The 18807-nt window shown below is 37.9% G+C and overlaps 1 protein-coding gene across 1 annotated transcript in view; it reads right to left on the reverse strand.

The window, feature by feature from the left end:
• Window positions 1–5740: 5740 nt before the first annotated feature.
• LOC147450500 (uncharacterized) overlaps window positions 5741–18807 on the reverse strand; it is a 31684-nt gene continuing 18617 nt past the window's right edge. The window contains exons 4-5 of the mRNA XM_086519719.1: window positions 7317–7393; window positions 5741–6580 (exon numbers count right to left, since the gene is read on the reverse strand). Coding sequence (XP_086375845.1) covers window positions 6116–6580; window positions 7317–7393 — 542 coding nt within the window. The 3' untranslated portion in view covers window positions 5741–6115. The remainder of the gene's footprint in view (window positions 6581–7316; window positions 7394–18807) is intronic.

An 18807-nucleotide genomic window follows, 5' to 3' on the forward strand; every position in this document is an offset into this window, starting at 1 on the left:
TCCCATATACATTTGAAGAAAAAAAAAAATGGGCTTCTTGTCCATCCAAGAGCATGCAACAAGCCCCTTCCTTGCATCAAAAGCAAAACGACATGATCCACGCTCATGACGATCCATGTGCAGCATATGAGCATCAGGAAAGTTTTTACGATTCGTCATATACGTTCCTGTAGCACCATATCCCTCATGGGTCAAATGCATCAATAGCTTAACAGAAGTAAACCATCGATCAAAAAAGACATGGTGTTCTCTTTGTTTCAGATCTTGCACTAGCTTTGACACAACATGGAATGACAATTCCTTACATGGCACCTTATCATAAATGCGAAAGGAGAAGCTATAACCAGTCTCTAAATCGCACAAATTCCATAATTGAATCCCAAACTTATGCGGTTTCTTTGGATTATAAACCCTGCATGGATTCAATTTACATTTTGAGGGAATAATCCGCTCATCCACAGTTACATATTTTCCACAATTATAGTGCAATTGAAATGTAGCATTTAATCTCTCCTCTAAAGGCAAGACCTGCCATAACTTGTATTCACGAGTCCCCTTCACAAGCGGGCGTTGAGTATTATTCCGTACATGCAAAAACCTCTTTATCTGCTGATATTCAGTCTGTCCCATCTTCTCTGAATAATTTGGGTATCGAACTACACCACAAGTCTCTCCCTTCCAATAATAATTCTTATCAGACATAAATTGCAAAGACATGCCGAGAGACACAGCCAAAAAACGCATAAAAGAGTGTCTATCAATTGGATTCCATTTCCATGTGGACTCATGCTCAGCCAAAACTTTATCACGTTTCTCCATTGCATCTATTGGTCTCTTCCACAATTGCATCAACTACATCCAAAGGAAAAAGAGCCAAGAAAATCAAAATTTCTGTAAACTCTCTTGGGACTTGTCCCAAGTCAGGACCTGCAATGTTCACAAACAACGCCAGCTTCTTGAATGTTCCCTCAGGCTCAACCTGCAACTTTTCACCACTTTTCCACAACGGCATGCATGTATTTGAACAATTAGTATCATCATCGCTATCACGCAAAACCGGACCTTCTGCTTCTAACCCACGGAAGCATGCTCATCTTCGGATTCATCTTGCTCTTGCATATCCGAAGGTCTACCTTTTTTGACAACCTTATTTTGCATTTTACCACGCTTTTTGACAAGCTTGTATCCCTTGTTTTGAGCATGCTTGCTCTCACGTACAACATCAAGAATAGGGGCATCATTGTGTGTCTCTTGACAAGCATTGGCATCACAAAAAAAATCAGCCTTTGGTCGGCCTCGACCCACAATGGTACTCTTTGGAGGGTGACCTCTCTTACTCATGACAGGAGGTGCACCACTACATCCAACAATAGGCATACTAGCAATTGGAGCAGCTCTTGATAAGCTTGGACTTTCTTCATGTGCATCCTCATGAAAAGATATAGTATGCATAGTCAAAGCAACGTCCAAAGCATAGTAGACATGCATAATATTGACATCATTGCAACCATTTTCGACCGCATCAAAAACCATCGGAATCTCCAGAGAAGGTAATACATCAGATCTCCTTGCCATAACACTCTCTCTTTTCTTGCATGCCAAAAACTGAGCAAGAGAGAGCTCATCATCTAACTATTCTGCATTCTGCACAGGCATAGCGATGGCTTCTTCCTCTTCGGGAAGAAGATGCATCCGTATGGATTCCCAAGAAAGCATGTATGTTGTTGCATCCCCATCAAACTTTCATTTAAACAAATTTTTGCGTGCAAGGTAGGACTAAATAACACCTGCATACATCTTGCTTTGCCAATCAACAAGATGAGCATGCTTTGCCCAATCAAGCCCGAAGCCAACAATTGGATAGAGGAGTTTTCGGCCTTCTAACCCTGGCAAAAAGAATTGGATGCTACCCCTGTGAGTGTAGAAGGGCTCGCCATGAAGCGTGTGCATAGAGATCGAATGCAGCAATCGACAAATCCGAGTACTGATAGCGCTCTGTTTTCGGCCAGGTGCAGCGAAATTTGAAAACGTTGGTCTTTTTTTCGCTTCTGTGAAGTCTACACGATAAGGCTACGTCCACATTGGTTGGCCACCTTGCCAATATGGCCTAACTTCAACCATGGGATAATAATTCTTGTCCGAACTTGTTAAATTTTCATGGTGCCTCTCTAACAGGCTTCCAGCAAGACGATCGCAGTTTGCAGGATTTGCTTCAAGAAATCAATCATTTCAATCGTTAAATTTCGTTCTATTGGACCCAGAAAAAATCAGCTGAAAACTTAAAGACATGGCGCATAGCGTGGCATATTTTTTAAGTCAAGTCGGTAACATTCGTGTATAACAAAAATTAGGCAAAGTTGATGCAATATCAGGACACTATAGTGTCTCAGGACACTTGAGTGTCCAATTAGAGGACTAGTGTTAAGGAACTGTTAGATTCTGTGGATTCATGCATTGAGTAGACTGATGCAAGGAGATTGGAAGCACCATTTGAGAAGACAGAGGTTAAATATGCTTTATCAAAGTTGGGCAATGAGAAAACTCCTGGTATTTGTGGAATCTAAAAAGAGTTTGTGCTGGCATTTTGGAATGATCTAAAAGGTATCATACTGTCTCTTATAAACTCCTCATTGTCAGCTCAATACATGGACCCCTGTCTCAAACAGGGACTTATCAAGCTTATCCCTAAGCAGACCTTTCCAAAAGGTTTGAATCATTGAAGACCCAGATCCATGATGGGTATTATATATAAAATCTTGGCCAAAGATGTGGCCATGAGGTCGAGCCCTCTTCTTAAAAATTTTATTTATAAAGCTCAATCAGGTTTAATCTCTGGTAGATCCATTTTTCATAACATTCTGTTAGTCCAACTTGGAATAGAACATGCTCAGAGATCCTCTCAGAATATAGTACTGCTGTAGGTGGACTATGAGAAGGCTTTTGACACATTCTGGTGGGACTTTATAGCTAGGGTTTTGCAAAAGATGGGCTTTGGGCCTGGGATTGTCAACTGCATTTTCATGCTGGGTAAAGATGCTTGGTCTAGACTTTTAGTGAATGGCAGAATGTCTAACAAGGTCCACATAGGACAATCTGTCAGGCAGGGCTGCCCTTTGAGCCCTTTCTTATTTGCAGTTTCTACTCACCCCTTTTTCTCTTATCTTGACTCTCTTGCAGAGAAACATATTGTGGAGGGACTCTCCACTGGAAGAGGCCAGATGGTGGGTCAGGGCTTTGCAGATGATACTTTTCTATTCTTGAAGGCTAACAATGTGAATCTTCTGAGATGTATGGCTACCTTGGGGAAATTTTCTGTTGCATCAGGTTCGCAAATTTCATTTGGGGGGGGGGGGGGGGGGGGGGGGGAAGACTTCCTAAGGGTCATAACTTCAGGCATTTAGGGTATCCTATACGGGTGCATGTTACCACTGCCGAATTGCAGGACTGGGTGCTCAAGAGAGTTTATAGTAAGTTTGCTTCATGGAACTGTGAGGAGTGGCCACTGCATGTCAGATTGAGGATAATTTAGTCTATTCTTATGCCATATCTGCTGTATTTTTTGCCTTGTCTGCCTTGGTCTAAAAAAAATATGCAGGTCTTCAACTCAGTAATAAATAATTTTTTGTGGAATTGTAAGAGAGCTTCAACTGTTTGGGTTACCTGGGATGTATTAGCTCTTCCCCAAATCATGGGAGGCTATGGAATTCTAAACCTGCAACTGCATGTTCTGGCTAGAAGGGAAACTTTTATTAAATACATGCTGCATCCTTCACATGATTGGGATGTATGCATGTGGGCTCTGATCAGATCCTCCGTCTGCTATTTTCATGGCTGCTTGAGTGATTGGGACAAATTGTGTACAGCTGCCCCTAGTAAAACTGGTTATGATATTTTAAATATGCTGATAGTGTCCTGGAAGCATGTCTTTGCACTTCTGATTTGGTAGGGGAGAATGAGATACATGAGCAACTCTCTTTCAATTGACAATGTATTTTGGATTATTTTTTTTAGGGTTGTGCCTACTAAAGCTTTGGGGAGGAATGCCCTTTCCTTTTTCAAGAAGGGCATCTGCTCCATTGGTCAAGTGGTAGACTTTGAGTCCAGGTTTAAAACTTTTCTGATAGCTAGAAGACACTTCAGACTACACTATGGCTTCAGAATACCATGGAACCTACTATGTGCCTCAGTCAACAACCGGCAGGTACCTATCAATACCTTGGAGGAGAACAGATTCAGAGACTGGTCCTTCCCAGATGCTCAAAAAAACTGGTGCACTTCACAGACAAGAGATTTTTACAGGATCTTGCTACCTCTCCTCACAATTCAGGACAAATGTAATAAAATCTGGGCAATGAATAGAGATAGTGATTGGTGGTCTCAGCTATTCTCTAGAATATGGCACTGTCAGATTTCATTTAAGTTCAAAGTGTTTTGGTGGAGATTCTTGATTGGGGGACTCCCCACTGCTGATGTAATGTTTAAAAAAGAGATTGGTGATCGGAAGTGTCCCAGATGTAACAGAGTTGAGACTATTAGACATGTATTTTCGCATTGTACTATGGTTGCTGAGTGGTGGCAGTGGGCCAGACATTGGTGGAATGAGACATGGAATTGTAAAATCTCTAAATTCAAATGTATATTTGGTTTGCTATCTTCTAAGGATGATGCTATGTCCTTTTGTCTGTTGTCTTTCAGTACTTGGTTCTTATGGTTTATATGGGACTTGAGGAACAAGGTTATGTATGATCACATTGTGCTTTTTGGTAGCTCATTTCCTGTGGAGCTTATCAAACTCAGGATGATGGAAGACATTGTGGTACTTAAAAGGCAGGACCTCAAACAGAGGTGTCTCATGATACTACACAAAATGTAATATGTAACAAAAGGATTTTCACCAAAAAAAAAAAGAGAGAGAGAGAGAGAGAGAGACAGAGACAGTCCAAGAGAAATAGCCCATGTAGCCACCATGCAAGTTCATCCTCCCCCCTCCTCCATAGCTCTTCCTACCTAAGTTGTCATACCAATATAAGACATAGGAGATTGAGATTGCGAATCCACCGCCCTACCACCCTATATATAGGCCGGCTCCTAGCCCTAGCAATAATACGGATCCCCAGTCCACACTGGTCCATTCCAAGCCCTTGGCTCAGGTCCCTGACCCCGGCCCCTAGGTCGAGCCTTGGTCCTTAGGATCCTTGTCCTGACAATTAATGACATAAACAAGCATTGTTTTGTAATTAGAAGATCACAAGCACACATTCTACTACTATCCAAAATTCATTATCCAAAAGGACTTTTTTAGATTACTTACATTTTTAATTTGAATTGAGGTGTCGTATATTTGCATTTTGTATATATTTTTCTTACCAAATTGGACTAGAAACTTCTTTGAGATAGTGAGTGTTATTACTACCACCACAACGTGTAGCTAAGGTGTGAGCAAAAGACTAGGTATACACGAAGAAAATATTAAGGATCATAATGATGTATGTGCCTAAGAGTGACTATAAGTTAAGGTTTAGACAAACCATGTATATTGCAATAGTGTTTACACCAGATTTCTCCACACATATAGGAGACCTATGGAAAGTGAACCAATTTTTATGAAAGCTTGAAAGACAAATGTAGCAAATACTTTCATGGTATCCTCTTATCATTTCATTGGCCACAAGCGTTCCCTATATGTAGAATTCAAATGGTTGTGAGTGTTATTATAACCATGACAGCATTGGTCAATTGCTTTGTCCCAAATTTTGTGGGTTTTAACTTTTATCATGCTGGCATAATGTGTCTATGGTATCAAGATAATGCACCCACCATATTGTTCAATTGTGTGTATACACAAGAATTTACAAAAGATATTTGGAAGTTCTGGTAAGGGCACCAATCTAAGGTGCATTGTTGGAAGGGGTTTTACAGCTACTTACTTCTAGCAAACATAATCTAACATCGAGCACCTTTCTAAGGTGGACACAAGCACGGGAATGTATAGGAGACTGTCTAATTAGGTGATGGATGGTATATATAGAAGACTGCCTCATTGAGGACTGATATCTATGAGCATCGTGAGATACATACAGAAATTGTAAGTGATTCAATATAAAAGAAAGTAGTGTCATTGATATCGAGCTTTAGCGACAGAGCTGGTGATCTCTTTGGAGATTGCAGGCTTTGAACCCAAGTGCATCTCAGTGTCCTCATCCTCATGCATGGTGCTATTGTTGTCAACTCCTCCAGCCTCTCCATTTTGGCTGCTCTGGTCCGACCTTGCCACGTCCACCTCGCTGGCCGACTCCATGCCAACGTGCTGCTGATCTTCTGACGACGTGGCACCTAGAAGAGCTTGCATGCTGGGGTGCTGGCCAATCACATGCTGGAAATGCATAAAAGGGCTATTACTAGCAGGCGATGACGCGGCATGTCCCCCAGTTGCCAGCTGGCATGTCGCCATAGGAGACGAGTCAGCAGGGCTGCTGGGCATCCAGATACCACCAAAAAGCACAAGGTGGTGCGGCTGCTGAGCTGGCTCATTGGCAGCTACTTGCATTGGAGCTGGCCGCCTTGTATGGAGCCGAAATTTCTGCATGCGCCAAAAGTAAACAAATTAGTACTGCATTTCCTGCTATTAAACCACTGATCAAAGTTCAACAAGGGATTTCATTCATCAAGCTCCACAAGGCATTCAAAGTTCCCGTCTATTAAACCATCTCTGAACAAGAGACTGATTAGTTTTAAATTAGCAACACGTCATGCATGCACAAGAAGATTTAGAAATTTTCTCATGTAGGAAAACGGAGTCTTTCTTAGTGTTTTTCATACAATGCATAACATCATGAGCTTCTGTGAGGGAGGTGCCGCAGACATAGATTGGGGATAGGGGACCGCGCATAACATCATGAGCTTCTGTGAGGGAGGTGCCGGTACCTAGCTAGGTACGATCGGCGGCAGTCCCCTACCCCCAATCGTACCTAGCTAGGTACCGGCACCTCCCTCACAGAAGCTCATGATGTTGAGGTAAGTCACAATGTGGGAAATATTGTGAGAATTTGTCCAAAAGTTCTTGTGATGCCCTCAAGGCTAGGTCCCCTCAAACTTTCCACTAACCATTGCTCCTTCGTGGAGAAAAATATATTTTGACCAAATCCATTATCCATGAAGCACAACACGGTTTGGTTTAAAAACAAACTTGGTGGTACTCAATTCTTACATTCAAAACCATTCGCTATTCTTATCATGCACAATATCATCAATATTTCCACACATTTTCATAAAGAAACACTCTTAGAAGCTCAAGACATCAGACCAAAAACCAATACCTGTAGATGACTTTTAACTTCATCATTGGTTAAACCCTCAACATGCATCACTTCTCGTATTTGCTTTGGTGTTGCCACTGTTGAAAATCATGCAAGTGTACCCGTTAGAAAATGCACCTTGCATGAAATGTTAGCACGAATGCATTTCGGAAAATTAAATTATACGTATTCCATATTTTTTAGAAATAATTGTATTTCCTCTTAGAACAACGCCATTCATGATGCCCAAACTACACATCTAGCATAGGGAGAATGGAACTTGATATAAACCTTGAGCAAGTAATTAATCTTACAAGACACAACATCCCCATCTTGTAGGGGTACTAATAAGGCTATCAACGGAATGACACAACAAATGTTCTTTAACAAGTCTTACTATACTTATAAAATGCCATATGAAATTTGTGAATTGAATTAGAAAATCTTAAGAACACAACCTATCTATCTAGAATATTTTTTACTGTGAATTCTAGCTAGTTCATTCAACTTCGGAATCTCATTCCACCAAAAATCCTTAAAAGCATTTTAGACATGAAACCCAAAATTTCACACACTATGCTAGTAGATATCCATTAGTTGAAGTCAAATATACTACATTTTATTGTTAGCAAGGTGCAACCAAATTAAGAACGAGATTTGAGATATAAAAAAAAATTAGACTACGTTAGTCAAAACATAACCTACAAAACGTCTCAACATGTGACAGAATGTTGCAGCAAAAAAAAAGAGCAAAAGACTTAGTGGAGACACTAAGTAGATACTAAGCATGTTTTCCTAGGACACTATACTTGGAATCTTTCCCCATCAATCATACTGTGTGGATTTTGTTGAGATGCTCTAGTCCCACTTGAAGCATAAAAAAATTGTGTGTTCAAAATCCTTAATTGCGTGCCTCGCACACACACACACACTTTATGGAAATATCTTAGAGACATATAACATGTGAATATGTGTATCGTTGAGTCCACCTGTACCATGCTCCCTTTAGATTTAGTCTGCAAATATATTACTTGGCCGAGTAAGGTAGGAGATAAGCTAGCCCCTTGCAAAATGATTATCTATAACACATAGGGATAAAAGAGAACTATATACAAACCTTGTACATTTTGAATTTTGAGCATCATAATATTTACTTTTGGAGAAGAAAAAAGAAATAATTGTATCTTGTACAAAAGTCTTATACACACTCATGCTCTTAGTATTTCCCTACATAATAGGCATATCAATCCTAGAATGTTTAGGTTTTTAAGCATCAACCTTTCAGTATAAAAACTTATAGACTGCTCAAATAAATTATTGAGCTAGTTTCGTTGCAAATTAACTAACCCACACAAATGATTTTGATCATTATAGACTCACTAACTAAATGATGTTGTACAAGCATATCCAGCAAGCATACAACCACCTTGAATTGGATCTTCAAATATTCAAACAAAAATACGTTAGCTTCCTCTTTTTGTTGCACTATTTCCTCAAGGTAAGGAATGGTGGGGAGAGGAGGAGGCCACAAGGGTGCTAGGGAGAATGTCATGGAGACCATGGGGGCACCATGCAAGGGGCATGCAATCATGCAACCCATATGCAAGGCATGCAACCAATGATGGGGGTGGATTTCTAGAAAGGTGGAAATCAACCCAGGTTCGCTGAAGGGGAGAAGCTTGTGGTGGAAAGGGATTCTTACACATAGAGGTGGGTAAGGGTGGCACTTTTATCAACATAGGACAAGTTTTGAAGGTCCTACCAAGCCAAGGAGATCCGCCAAAGGTTGATGATTTTGAAGGGTTGTGGATCTCCTGGAGGCCTTGAGAATTGGAAATACACAAGAAGGCCTCAAATCATATTGGAATCCATGGCTATGATCTTGACTTAAAGCAAAGAATATTGAACTACATGGCTAGGATACAATTTTAAACCACAGCACATAACAGTCCACGACTATGAGAGGTGGATTCACAACTAGGCCAAAAGGACTCCAGTTGGTGAATGAAGAAATGTTTTGATCACGACTTGACTTGAGATTTGGAGTCCAATATTACCATAAAACTTTTGGAGATCAAATACATCAAAAATTCATAAATAGGAGGATATCTTTGACATGTTTGTAGAAGGTCTTGAGGATGTCATCCATGCAAAGTTCATGGATGACCCAATGCTATAACAAGGCTATGCAAAAGCTCATGGATTCCATGTAAAGTTTTTTTATGCACAAAGATTACAAACTAATCTCATGCATGACGGCCACATGCCATTTCAAAAGAGGCAAGACTTAATTCTAAAGGTTATAGACCCTCTTGAAGGAAGATTCCTTTCAACCAAGCTAATAAATGTAAGAAAAATTTCCTTGAATGAAAGTAAAATCAATTGAGGATATTCAAACAAGAAGCATGTGGTTTTATAAAAAAATCAAAGATTGTGCATTAAGTGCACTTTATGGGAATTTAGCCATAATCAAGTCTCCTTACATGGAGCACACAAGGCTTGCAAAAACGAGTTTCAATTTTGGAAACCAAGGTTAAAAGTGAGTTTCTAAACCTCAAAGATATCAAAGGAGTATAAATGCTTATTGGTACCTCTGCATGTAAGGCATGCAAGTGGTGGACTTAGTTCCGCACAAGAAGGTTCTTTTTTATGTATCTGCTATGTTCCAAGGCATATTTCTCAAGGACATCATCAACCAAATAGCACTCAATTAATTCTTTATTCTTGAAAAGGCTGATTATAATTTAGATATACACGGTGTTACATTATGTATAAGTAGAATGTTTTCAATTATGTCCAACTTTTGCATGAGGGTGGAATTATCCCTAAGGGTACACACAAGGTTTCTGATTGGTATTTAATTTGTCATGTATGCATTTTCTATTGTGTTTTGGAAATGAAGATTTTCTTCTATGCATTTATTTTTTCTCTATAATCAAAAAATGACTCATGTATGATTGAGTATGATCATTTCTATATGCACATAATAGATACTAGATTTTGTGGTATCAGTTCATATGGTTACAACCCACAACTAGCTAGTTCGAGTGGAATTTACTTTGCTTGATCTTTTAGAAAGTTATCGGCTAATATAGTCATAGTATATCCAAATATGGAGAGAATATACCAATATGTTTCGATCATGCATACTTCTACATTTTTTGAAGGAGGTTTTTATGATGACTATATAGCTAAGAGCAATTACAATGTATGTTTCTATTCTTGGTTTTCAACGATTCTATTGCACTCTATATATGAGGTGGTAAGGTGTATCTTTGACAACATGAAAATCAATTATGTTTTTTCCACATCTTGATATTATGTTTCTAAAGTAGATGTGTATATATTTCATTTTGCCAAAACACTAAGAGTGTGTAGTTTGTGATTGTCACATGTTTGGCAACTCTAATTTAGCACTCGCAAGCTAGGGCACACAATTTTGAGCAAAGAGATGAAGGTATATTTATTGTGAATCTATGATTGGGAACATTGCAACATCCATTGGATTGTTCTTAATAAATTTGAGGAATCAGGTCAAATTGAGTCATCATATTTCATAGAAGTCTCATTTTCCTTGATGAAGAACATCACAAGTTTTGCGAAATGCTCTGCATGTGTCCCATGGACTTAGAAACAAGGCCTCAAAATCTTCTCGTGTGTCAAAGATGCAAGCGCTTAGAATAATTCTATAAAGTTGTAGAAGAATCTAGAAGACTTTAGAAAGTTGAAGAAGACTGCAGAAGTTTCTAGAAGAATCTACTAGATTCTAAAAGGTTCAAGAGGTATCAAGAAGATTCTAGAAGTAGTTAAAAGACTCTAGAAAGTTCTAAAAAGTTATAGAATCTTGAGGAAGAACCAAGAAGGTTATAAACAAGCTAAAAGTTTATAGAAGGAAGAACCTAGATGTTCCTTAACCTCCTTGGGTTAGTCGAAATAGATATCTTGGGCTAGAAACCCCTGGGTCTTGCAAACACCAATTATGAGGCTCGTCAGAGGTAAGCCCTCTTGTCTTGTATTCAAGTCTTGTTTTGTACTCTAGCATTATGATGCAAGTTTTGTAATCAAGTTCTCCTTATCAAGTATTACGTCTTGAAATCAAGATTAAAGTCATGATCAAGTTTGAAGCTCTTGTATATTGTGAGTGCCTTCTCTCTCTCTCTCTCTCTCTCTCTCTCTCTCTCTCTCTCTCTCTCTCTCTCTCTCTCTCTCTCTCTCTCTCTCTCTCTCTCTCCCCCCCCCCCCCCCTAGCTTGAGATACTCTCATAGTAGTATTTTCGAAAGACTCCACTTCTTAATCTTGTAGAGACATGGATTTAGTATCGGAAGGTAAAATATCCACCTTACAAAGCTTATAACTACCAATTTAAGAGATACATGAGCACAATGCACAATTACAAGTAGAGCAACTACACTCTTTAAGTCTGATGTTCCAAGCTTAAACATCAAGTCTAGGAGCTACACAAAGTTAACCATTTCCATAATCAAACCATACCTTCAACAAATCTACTACAAAATAGAAAGTTGTCACAGATTCTTGAGAGTTTGTCTCCTTGAGTTTTCTACAACAAAGCACAAGAAGATTCTAGAAGGTTTTATAATATTCTAGAATAAAGGTCTGGATGATTCTAGAAGATGTTTTACATCATCTCTTATATCATCGCCCACATCATCACTTATATGATTGTCTACATCATTATTTATGCCAACCTAATCTTGAAGGTTCTTAACCTCCTTAGAAAGAAGAACCTAGACAGATCTTAGCCTCCTTAAGATCTATTATAAATAGAGGTCTTGAGATACAAGTCTCTCAATCTTGCCAACACCAATTGTGAGTCTCTTGTAAGTCCTCTTCTAGTTCTTGTCTTGTCATGAAGTCTTGTTCTTGTAATCAAGTCTTGCCTTGTAGGTCAAGCTTTGTAATCCAAATTATTTAATCATGTCTATTAATTAATTATTAATTTTTGTATCTAAGATTAAGTTTATAATCAAGTCTCAAGCTCTTGTATATTGTGTGCACCTTCTCTCACACTCTTCTAGCTCATGACACACTCATAACAAAAAGAGCCCAACAAGGTCAACCTACCTAAAAGTTTGATGGGATGAGATCAAAGTTTAGAGGCTTCCTCCAAAAAGTGAAGCTATTCATTTACATGCAACTTAAGCAATAAAATGATGGTGATTCTCAAGCTGGTTGATCTCATTGGCATACTCCTCTCGGGTATATACCTCTCTTGATTTGCAACCCTACCTAAAAGGGACTCTCGTCTATTCTATGACCCTGGGGACTTTGTAAGAGAGTTTATAGAAACCTTTCGGGGAGTAGACAAGGAAATATTTTCCAAAACCAAGCTTTGTAAGGTACGATAGGGTCCTCTCTTGGCATCAACCTATGCATCTAAATTTAGGTACCTCACACATGCGGTTGAACCTAGCATGATGATTTATTTACTAGTCAGTTTTGGTAGGGTCTAAGAGATGATGTAAAATATATCGTTCTTACTATGCCAAATATTTCAATCCTAAGTGGATCCATGTCTCAAGCCATTGAGTGTGATAATAGGCTATTTGAAAGAGTAAAAGAGGAGAGACATGAAGTAGCCCAATCCACTGTCTTCACAATAATATTCCCTACTAAATGGAGTTCAAGGAGTCAATAAATTGATCTCAAACACATGCACATTAATGCAATAGGTCAAACCTGCTTTCACCCCCACAAGAGAAGTAGCAAAGAAGAGTATATAATTTATGCATGTATTATGGGGCGCTTGGACATATTGCTCACATCTTTCCAAACAAAATAAAAAATAAGATACAAAACATTATAGCTCCATCAAGTTTATTAGGAAACATGGACATCCAGCCTCACTAGAGACTGTGTGGGTGGAGAATGTGCAAACTAAAACTCTACACACTCTTTGCTAACATGTTGATGCAAAATTTATTTTCAACATACCAGTAAGGATTCATTAATATAAGATCAAGTGGATATGAACGCTCTATTCGATAATAGTACCATCACTTGTTTCATCTCAATGAACAATTTGCTAAGAAAAAATGAGTATTATTGCATGTGGAAAAATGTACTCCAGCATCTGTGGAGGTGATGAATGGTTGCCCACTTACCTCAAGAGACATCACTTATGAAATCCAACCTTTGTAGGTGACAATAAATGAGCAAGTCTCTAAGATAGTTTTTAATGTCATATGTTCTCCATCGAACCTAGTCATCATCCGCATATCTTGGCTCAAGTTATACAATCTAGATATTGATTGGTGGATTTCTTAAAGGACCGTGTTCAATAAGACATCCACAACATGACAAAACCAAGCTTGTCAAGCCACTCTATATATATGTTGGAGCCAAGGTCTTCATGCAAGTAGCCAAAAAAAACCCGTCATTCTTGATTTATGCAATAGAAATTGACTCGTCCATGACAAGGAGCATGGAAGCATTGCCACCTCACTATCATGATTACAAGGATGCATTTGAAAATAGGAATGTGGACATGGTTCCTAAGAATAAACTTTATGATTGTGGAATTAAAGTTTAAGAAGGGATTCAACCATTCTTCTTGGACACAGATGCCTCACATTTTGTGCTTGGAGCCATGGTATCCGAGCTTGGCGATGATGGTCGAGAGAAATTTTTTTATGCATTCTCAAAAATTCTCAAAATCCTAAAATTAATTATAAAATTCTTGACAAGGAGCTTTCGTCTATTGTTGACTCTTTTGGATGTGGTGGCATCATCTTCAAGGAGCACCCCACAAAGTCACGGTTTATACAAACCACAAGAACTTGGAGTACATTATGGAGTAACTTCTTATCCACATTTGATTTTTTTATTTTCTATTGGCCTAATAATGATAAAGGTAAATCAAATGCTTTATTGCAAAGATTCTATATTGCACCTAAGAGGGGAACCCCCCCCCCCTCCCCAAAAAAATGATAAACATGAGTCAATGCTTTTGATGCCAAAAAATTTCAAGCTCTTTGTAGTGATTGGCATGGCTCAAAATGACTCTAACTTCCTTGAAAAGATAAAGGAAAAAGAAGCACTCTACAAGACTTTAATGAATGATTTTTGTATTATAGGGGACTTCTATATATACCATTACAAGAGGTAAGATTGCAAATACTTCAAGAGAGACATGAATCCCCAATTGCATGCCATTTTGAAGTAGCAAGGAGATTGATCTTATTGCACGGCAATTTGGTGGCCCCAAACGTGGAATCTTGTCAAAGAATACATGCACACATGTGAAAATTTCAATAGGGCAAAGGATCCATGTAATGTCCCACATTGACTACTTCAGCTCTACCTATCCCTAGTAAACCATGGTCATCTCTTTCCATGGATTTCATTATATCTCTACTCCCATCTAAGGGCTATGGCTCTATTTAGGTGGTTATCGATAGGCCCCCAAAGATGTAAATCTCATCCCTGGAATTAAGTAAATCACTGAAGAAAGAATAGCAAAGATCTTCCTCGAGAATATCGATCATTATCATGGAGCTCCAAATGGAATTGTCTCATATCAAGGCAAAAATTTATATCCATATTTTGGAAAATATTGTTCAAGATTCTAGGAGTAAAGATTAACCTTTCTTTAGCTAATCATGTACAAAGCGATGGACAAACAAAGAGGGTGAATCAAGTTCTAGCATAGTATCTCCCATGCACAGTCATCAAGAGAATTGGGTAAAATTGCTAGCCTGAGTTTTCCTTTAAAAACATTGTTCATGCTACATCTTTTCACACCCCATTCTTTGCCAGCTATGGTCAGCACACAAGGATGGATATCCACAAGAATCATTGCTTGAAGAATCCGGCTTCCATTGATCTATCCACACATCTATAGAGCATTCATAAAGATTTGGCAATCCATATAAACAAATCTCAATAGAGGTATAAAAATAGCAAAAGGACAAACACCAAATTTAATATACATCATACAAGATTGGAGATCAAATTTGAATTCATCTACATTCATCTTGCCCCTCCCAAAATCTGGACTAGCATAGACTTGGACCATTCAAGATAGTTGGCCATGTGAATTTAATCTTGCATGTTTCACTTGTGAAGCCTTGTTATCAATGACAGATTCCTAGGAGATTCTCACAACCACCACGACCCATAGAGATCGATGGTTGTAAAGAATATGAAGTCCAACAAATCCTTGACTTCAAAAACTCTTCTATATATTGTGAGTGCCTCCTTTCACTCACTTCTAGCTAGCTCAAGATGCACTCACAATAGTTCAAATTGTCATCAAATGTTTGAATAACCTACACTAGTAAGAGGCATTCATGTTTAAAAAAGAATTTCTTGAGAAGAAAGAGCAATAATTTTCGCTAATTAGTTAGAGTATATCGCTTGAGGCAAGATCTACTACTAGTCTGAGATCTATGTAAAATTTATTGTTGGCCAAAGGAAAATTCTCTTAGAAGGATATTTGATTCAATCATCTATTCAATTATTTCTATGAGCCAATAGTTCCACATGATTACCAAATTTGGTAGTTTTCCAGTGGCTCAATTGACTTGATGCACGTTTAGAGAGGAAAATTTTGATTGTCTTTGGAAGATTTGTTTCATTTGATGTTTTTGAGGACAAAAAATATCCTTCAAGGGGGGGTTAATGCCAAGAAAAGGGTAGGACTAGAGGGGGGCATGTTCCCTACACAAGACTACCTAGGAACGTATAGTTCAAGGGCTCCCAAAGTTAGGCTAGATAGCCTATAAAAGGAGGTGGTTGGGCATGCAATTAGCCTCTTTGTTGGTACAAACTCACAAAATTTATTTTCCTAGATCAAACTTCTAAGTTATTCTAGCAAAATACGCTCAATCAACCCTTGCAAAGACAAGTTATTGTGCCTTAAAATGTATAGTTTATAAAATATGTTTATCAAATGCTATGAGAATGTGTGAAAAAACATTATCTAAAGAGGATATTCCCAAAAGAATTCTCCTAAGAATATGAAAACCAAATCTTTTGAGACATTCAGTTAAAGAAGAGAGTGATAGATTCATGGATATCAGGAAAGAGATAATTGACTATCTGTGTTAAGTACACTTCCTCCTAATGTATACTCATAGTGATTAAAGAAAAATCCATCTCTAGACGTAGTTGTTTTAGTTGGTGCAATATCTATAATATTTGTTGTGTTTCATACTCCAAACAAGTAATTTCTAGTTCATCCAGATCTTGTCCAAGTTTTCCAAAGTAGATACCAATTACACATCAAAAGGGGTTTTATCCATACCCTTAAGTAGAATGGCAATGGATTCAAAATTGAAATTTTTTTCATCCAAACTAGTATTTGTTGTTTGAATGCGTTAAATTTATTAAGATGCAAAGTTTTTGTTTCATAATATTGCTTCTGTAAATTATAAAATGGCATCAATAGATTAGTTTTAAAGCTATGTAATGCGTCCGAGAAGCTCTATTAAGTGTATTCATGCTTCCTTTGCATCCTTGATGCCAGCAATGTTTGATATCACATCAGTGTCTAGTGACTCTGCAATAAGTCCACATGATTTTTTATTTGGAAACTACGGTAAAAAACTTGTTGAGTCCTTTTTTGGATTGATCAAGTTTTATTATCTCCTCATCAAAATATACATGATCTTAATCTTTCAAGTGAAAAAATTATCACAGTTGAAGGTGGAGATGACTACAATTTTATGCTCCATTATGCAAGCCGAGTACACCCCCTCGATGAATGCACAAATACAAAGGTATTACCAATGAGTATTACTCTTGGCACTGTCTAACCATGTGAGAGTTTTTAACTTTTGGTTTATTTTTTTTAAATAAGATAAATATATCTAGGAGTTTTTCTACCCCAACATAAAACACGAAAAATGTAAAGCTAGATACCTTTCCTCACAAGTGACAAGTTCAAAAGTTAAAGTGCTTGTGGTAGAAAGAAAGGTCACCACCATGACAATTTTCTCTCCTCTCAAATTAAACTCAAAATAACATCGTGTCAAAATAATAAAAAAAGCTAAACATCTCATTCCCTTGTTTGCGACAACTGTGACAAACTTCTACACAACCTATACCAATATTTCCCTTCTCGTTATCTATAGAATCTTGGATTATTGCTCTCTATGTGGTGGGTGCTTTTGCTGCATGATGAAGTGTAACAAAGATAAACCCATTAGTACTATGGCGAGAGTGATACCCTGAAGCGTCCACTAGGAAATATGTACGATAGCACATGCAAAAAAAATAAAGGATTTTTAATTATGTACATTCACAGAAAAATGTACTTACAAAAAGGGTTTTTTAATTGAGAAAGTGAAAATTTCCATACATAAGGGCTAGTTTTTTTACAAAAATGCATACATAAGAGATACATAGAATACTTGAAAATATACAGGTAAGGGATTATTTAAATACCTCTTGCTTGCATGTGATATATGAAATTTTACATGGTGGAGTCTCTGGGAGTGCTACTCACTTAGGAGATGCACACAATTCCCTTTCTATATTGCAATATGGAATCCTTTCATAGACAAGCTATAATCCAAGACATATGGTGGGGTAGAGCATGCTCCATGAAAATACCAACAGTTAATCCGAGAGATTGTTGAAGATCTAGTGGGGGCTACTAAAGAAGGCATTGATAGAGATAACCACCAAGGGGATGATGTTAGTTGTACATGATTGCATGTGTACATGTTTTGCTCACCAAAAGTTGTGCAAAAGAATAGACGAGGATCTGTCTTCTCACACTTTTACCCTCTAAACCTAACTCTCTAATACCATCGTTTGTTGGGTGAGGGATTTTGGTGGTATTCTTAGACTACCATTCATTGCAATAGAGAGATTTTTGGTGAGAGAGAAGAAACGCACTTTCTCATATGGGTACAAAACACCCATATTTTTTGCCAAAGTAGGCCTTTACATACTTTTCAATCTATACACTTGTAAACAGTCAGAATAGACCCTAGTCAAATACAGATACAATCATTAGGAATTGGTACTTGTACAGTCAAAGCCTAGTTTGATACCTATAAATATGACATATTACTTTATTTTGTGGACTAGTCATTCCAAAGTCCCTTTGCACTCATTAAATATTTACTACGAGCATCATTTAGCTCTTTCATGGTTGTATCTGATACTAGTTTTACATTTTCAATATCTAAATATATATTTGTGCCAGTTCTAATCTCTTGTCATTTGTTTACATTTCATTTTTTTTTGTTTTTTTGTTATCTAAAATCTTAATCTGAAGTCTATATATATGATCTGATCTGACTAACTCTAAGTTTCCAACCTAGAATAGCTCTCATAAGTGACCAACTCATTCCATTCTGGTGATCACGATGGGATTAGGCGGTGATTTGTTGGAGCCATACATAGAATCCATACCTACATTTATATAGCTAGGGATCTCCACTATATATGTGCACTTAGTGTGCAGTATATACACACTTTTGGGGTTTCTCACTCAGGTGTTCTTATTTCTTGTTTACACTAGTATGTGCGCTTTGTCCC

This window comes from Adiantum capillus-veneris, chromosome 9 (assembly GCF_014529385.1).
Source record: "Adiantum capillus-veneris isolate H3 chromosome 9, ASM1452938v2, whole genome shotgun sequence".
NCBI lineage: Eukaryota > Viridiplantae > Streptophyta > Polypodiopsida > Polypodiales > Pteridaceae > Adiantum > Adiantum capillus-veneris.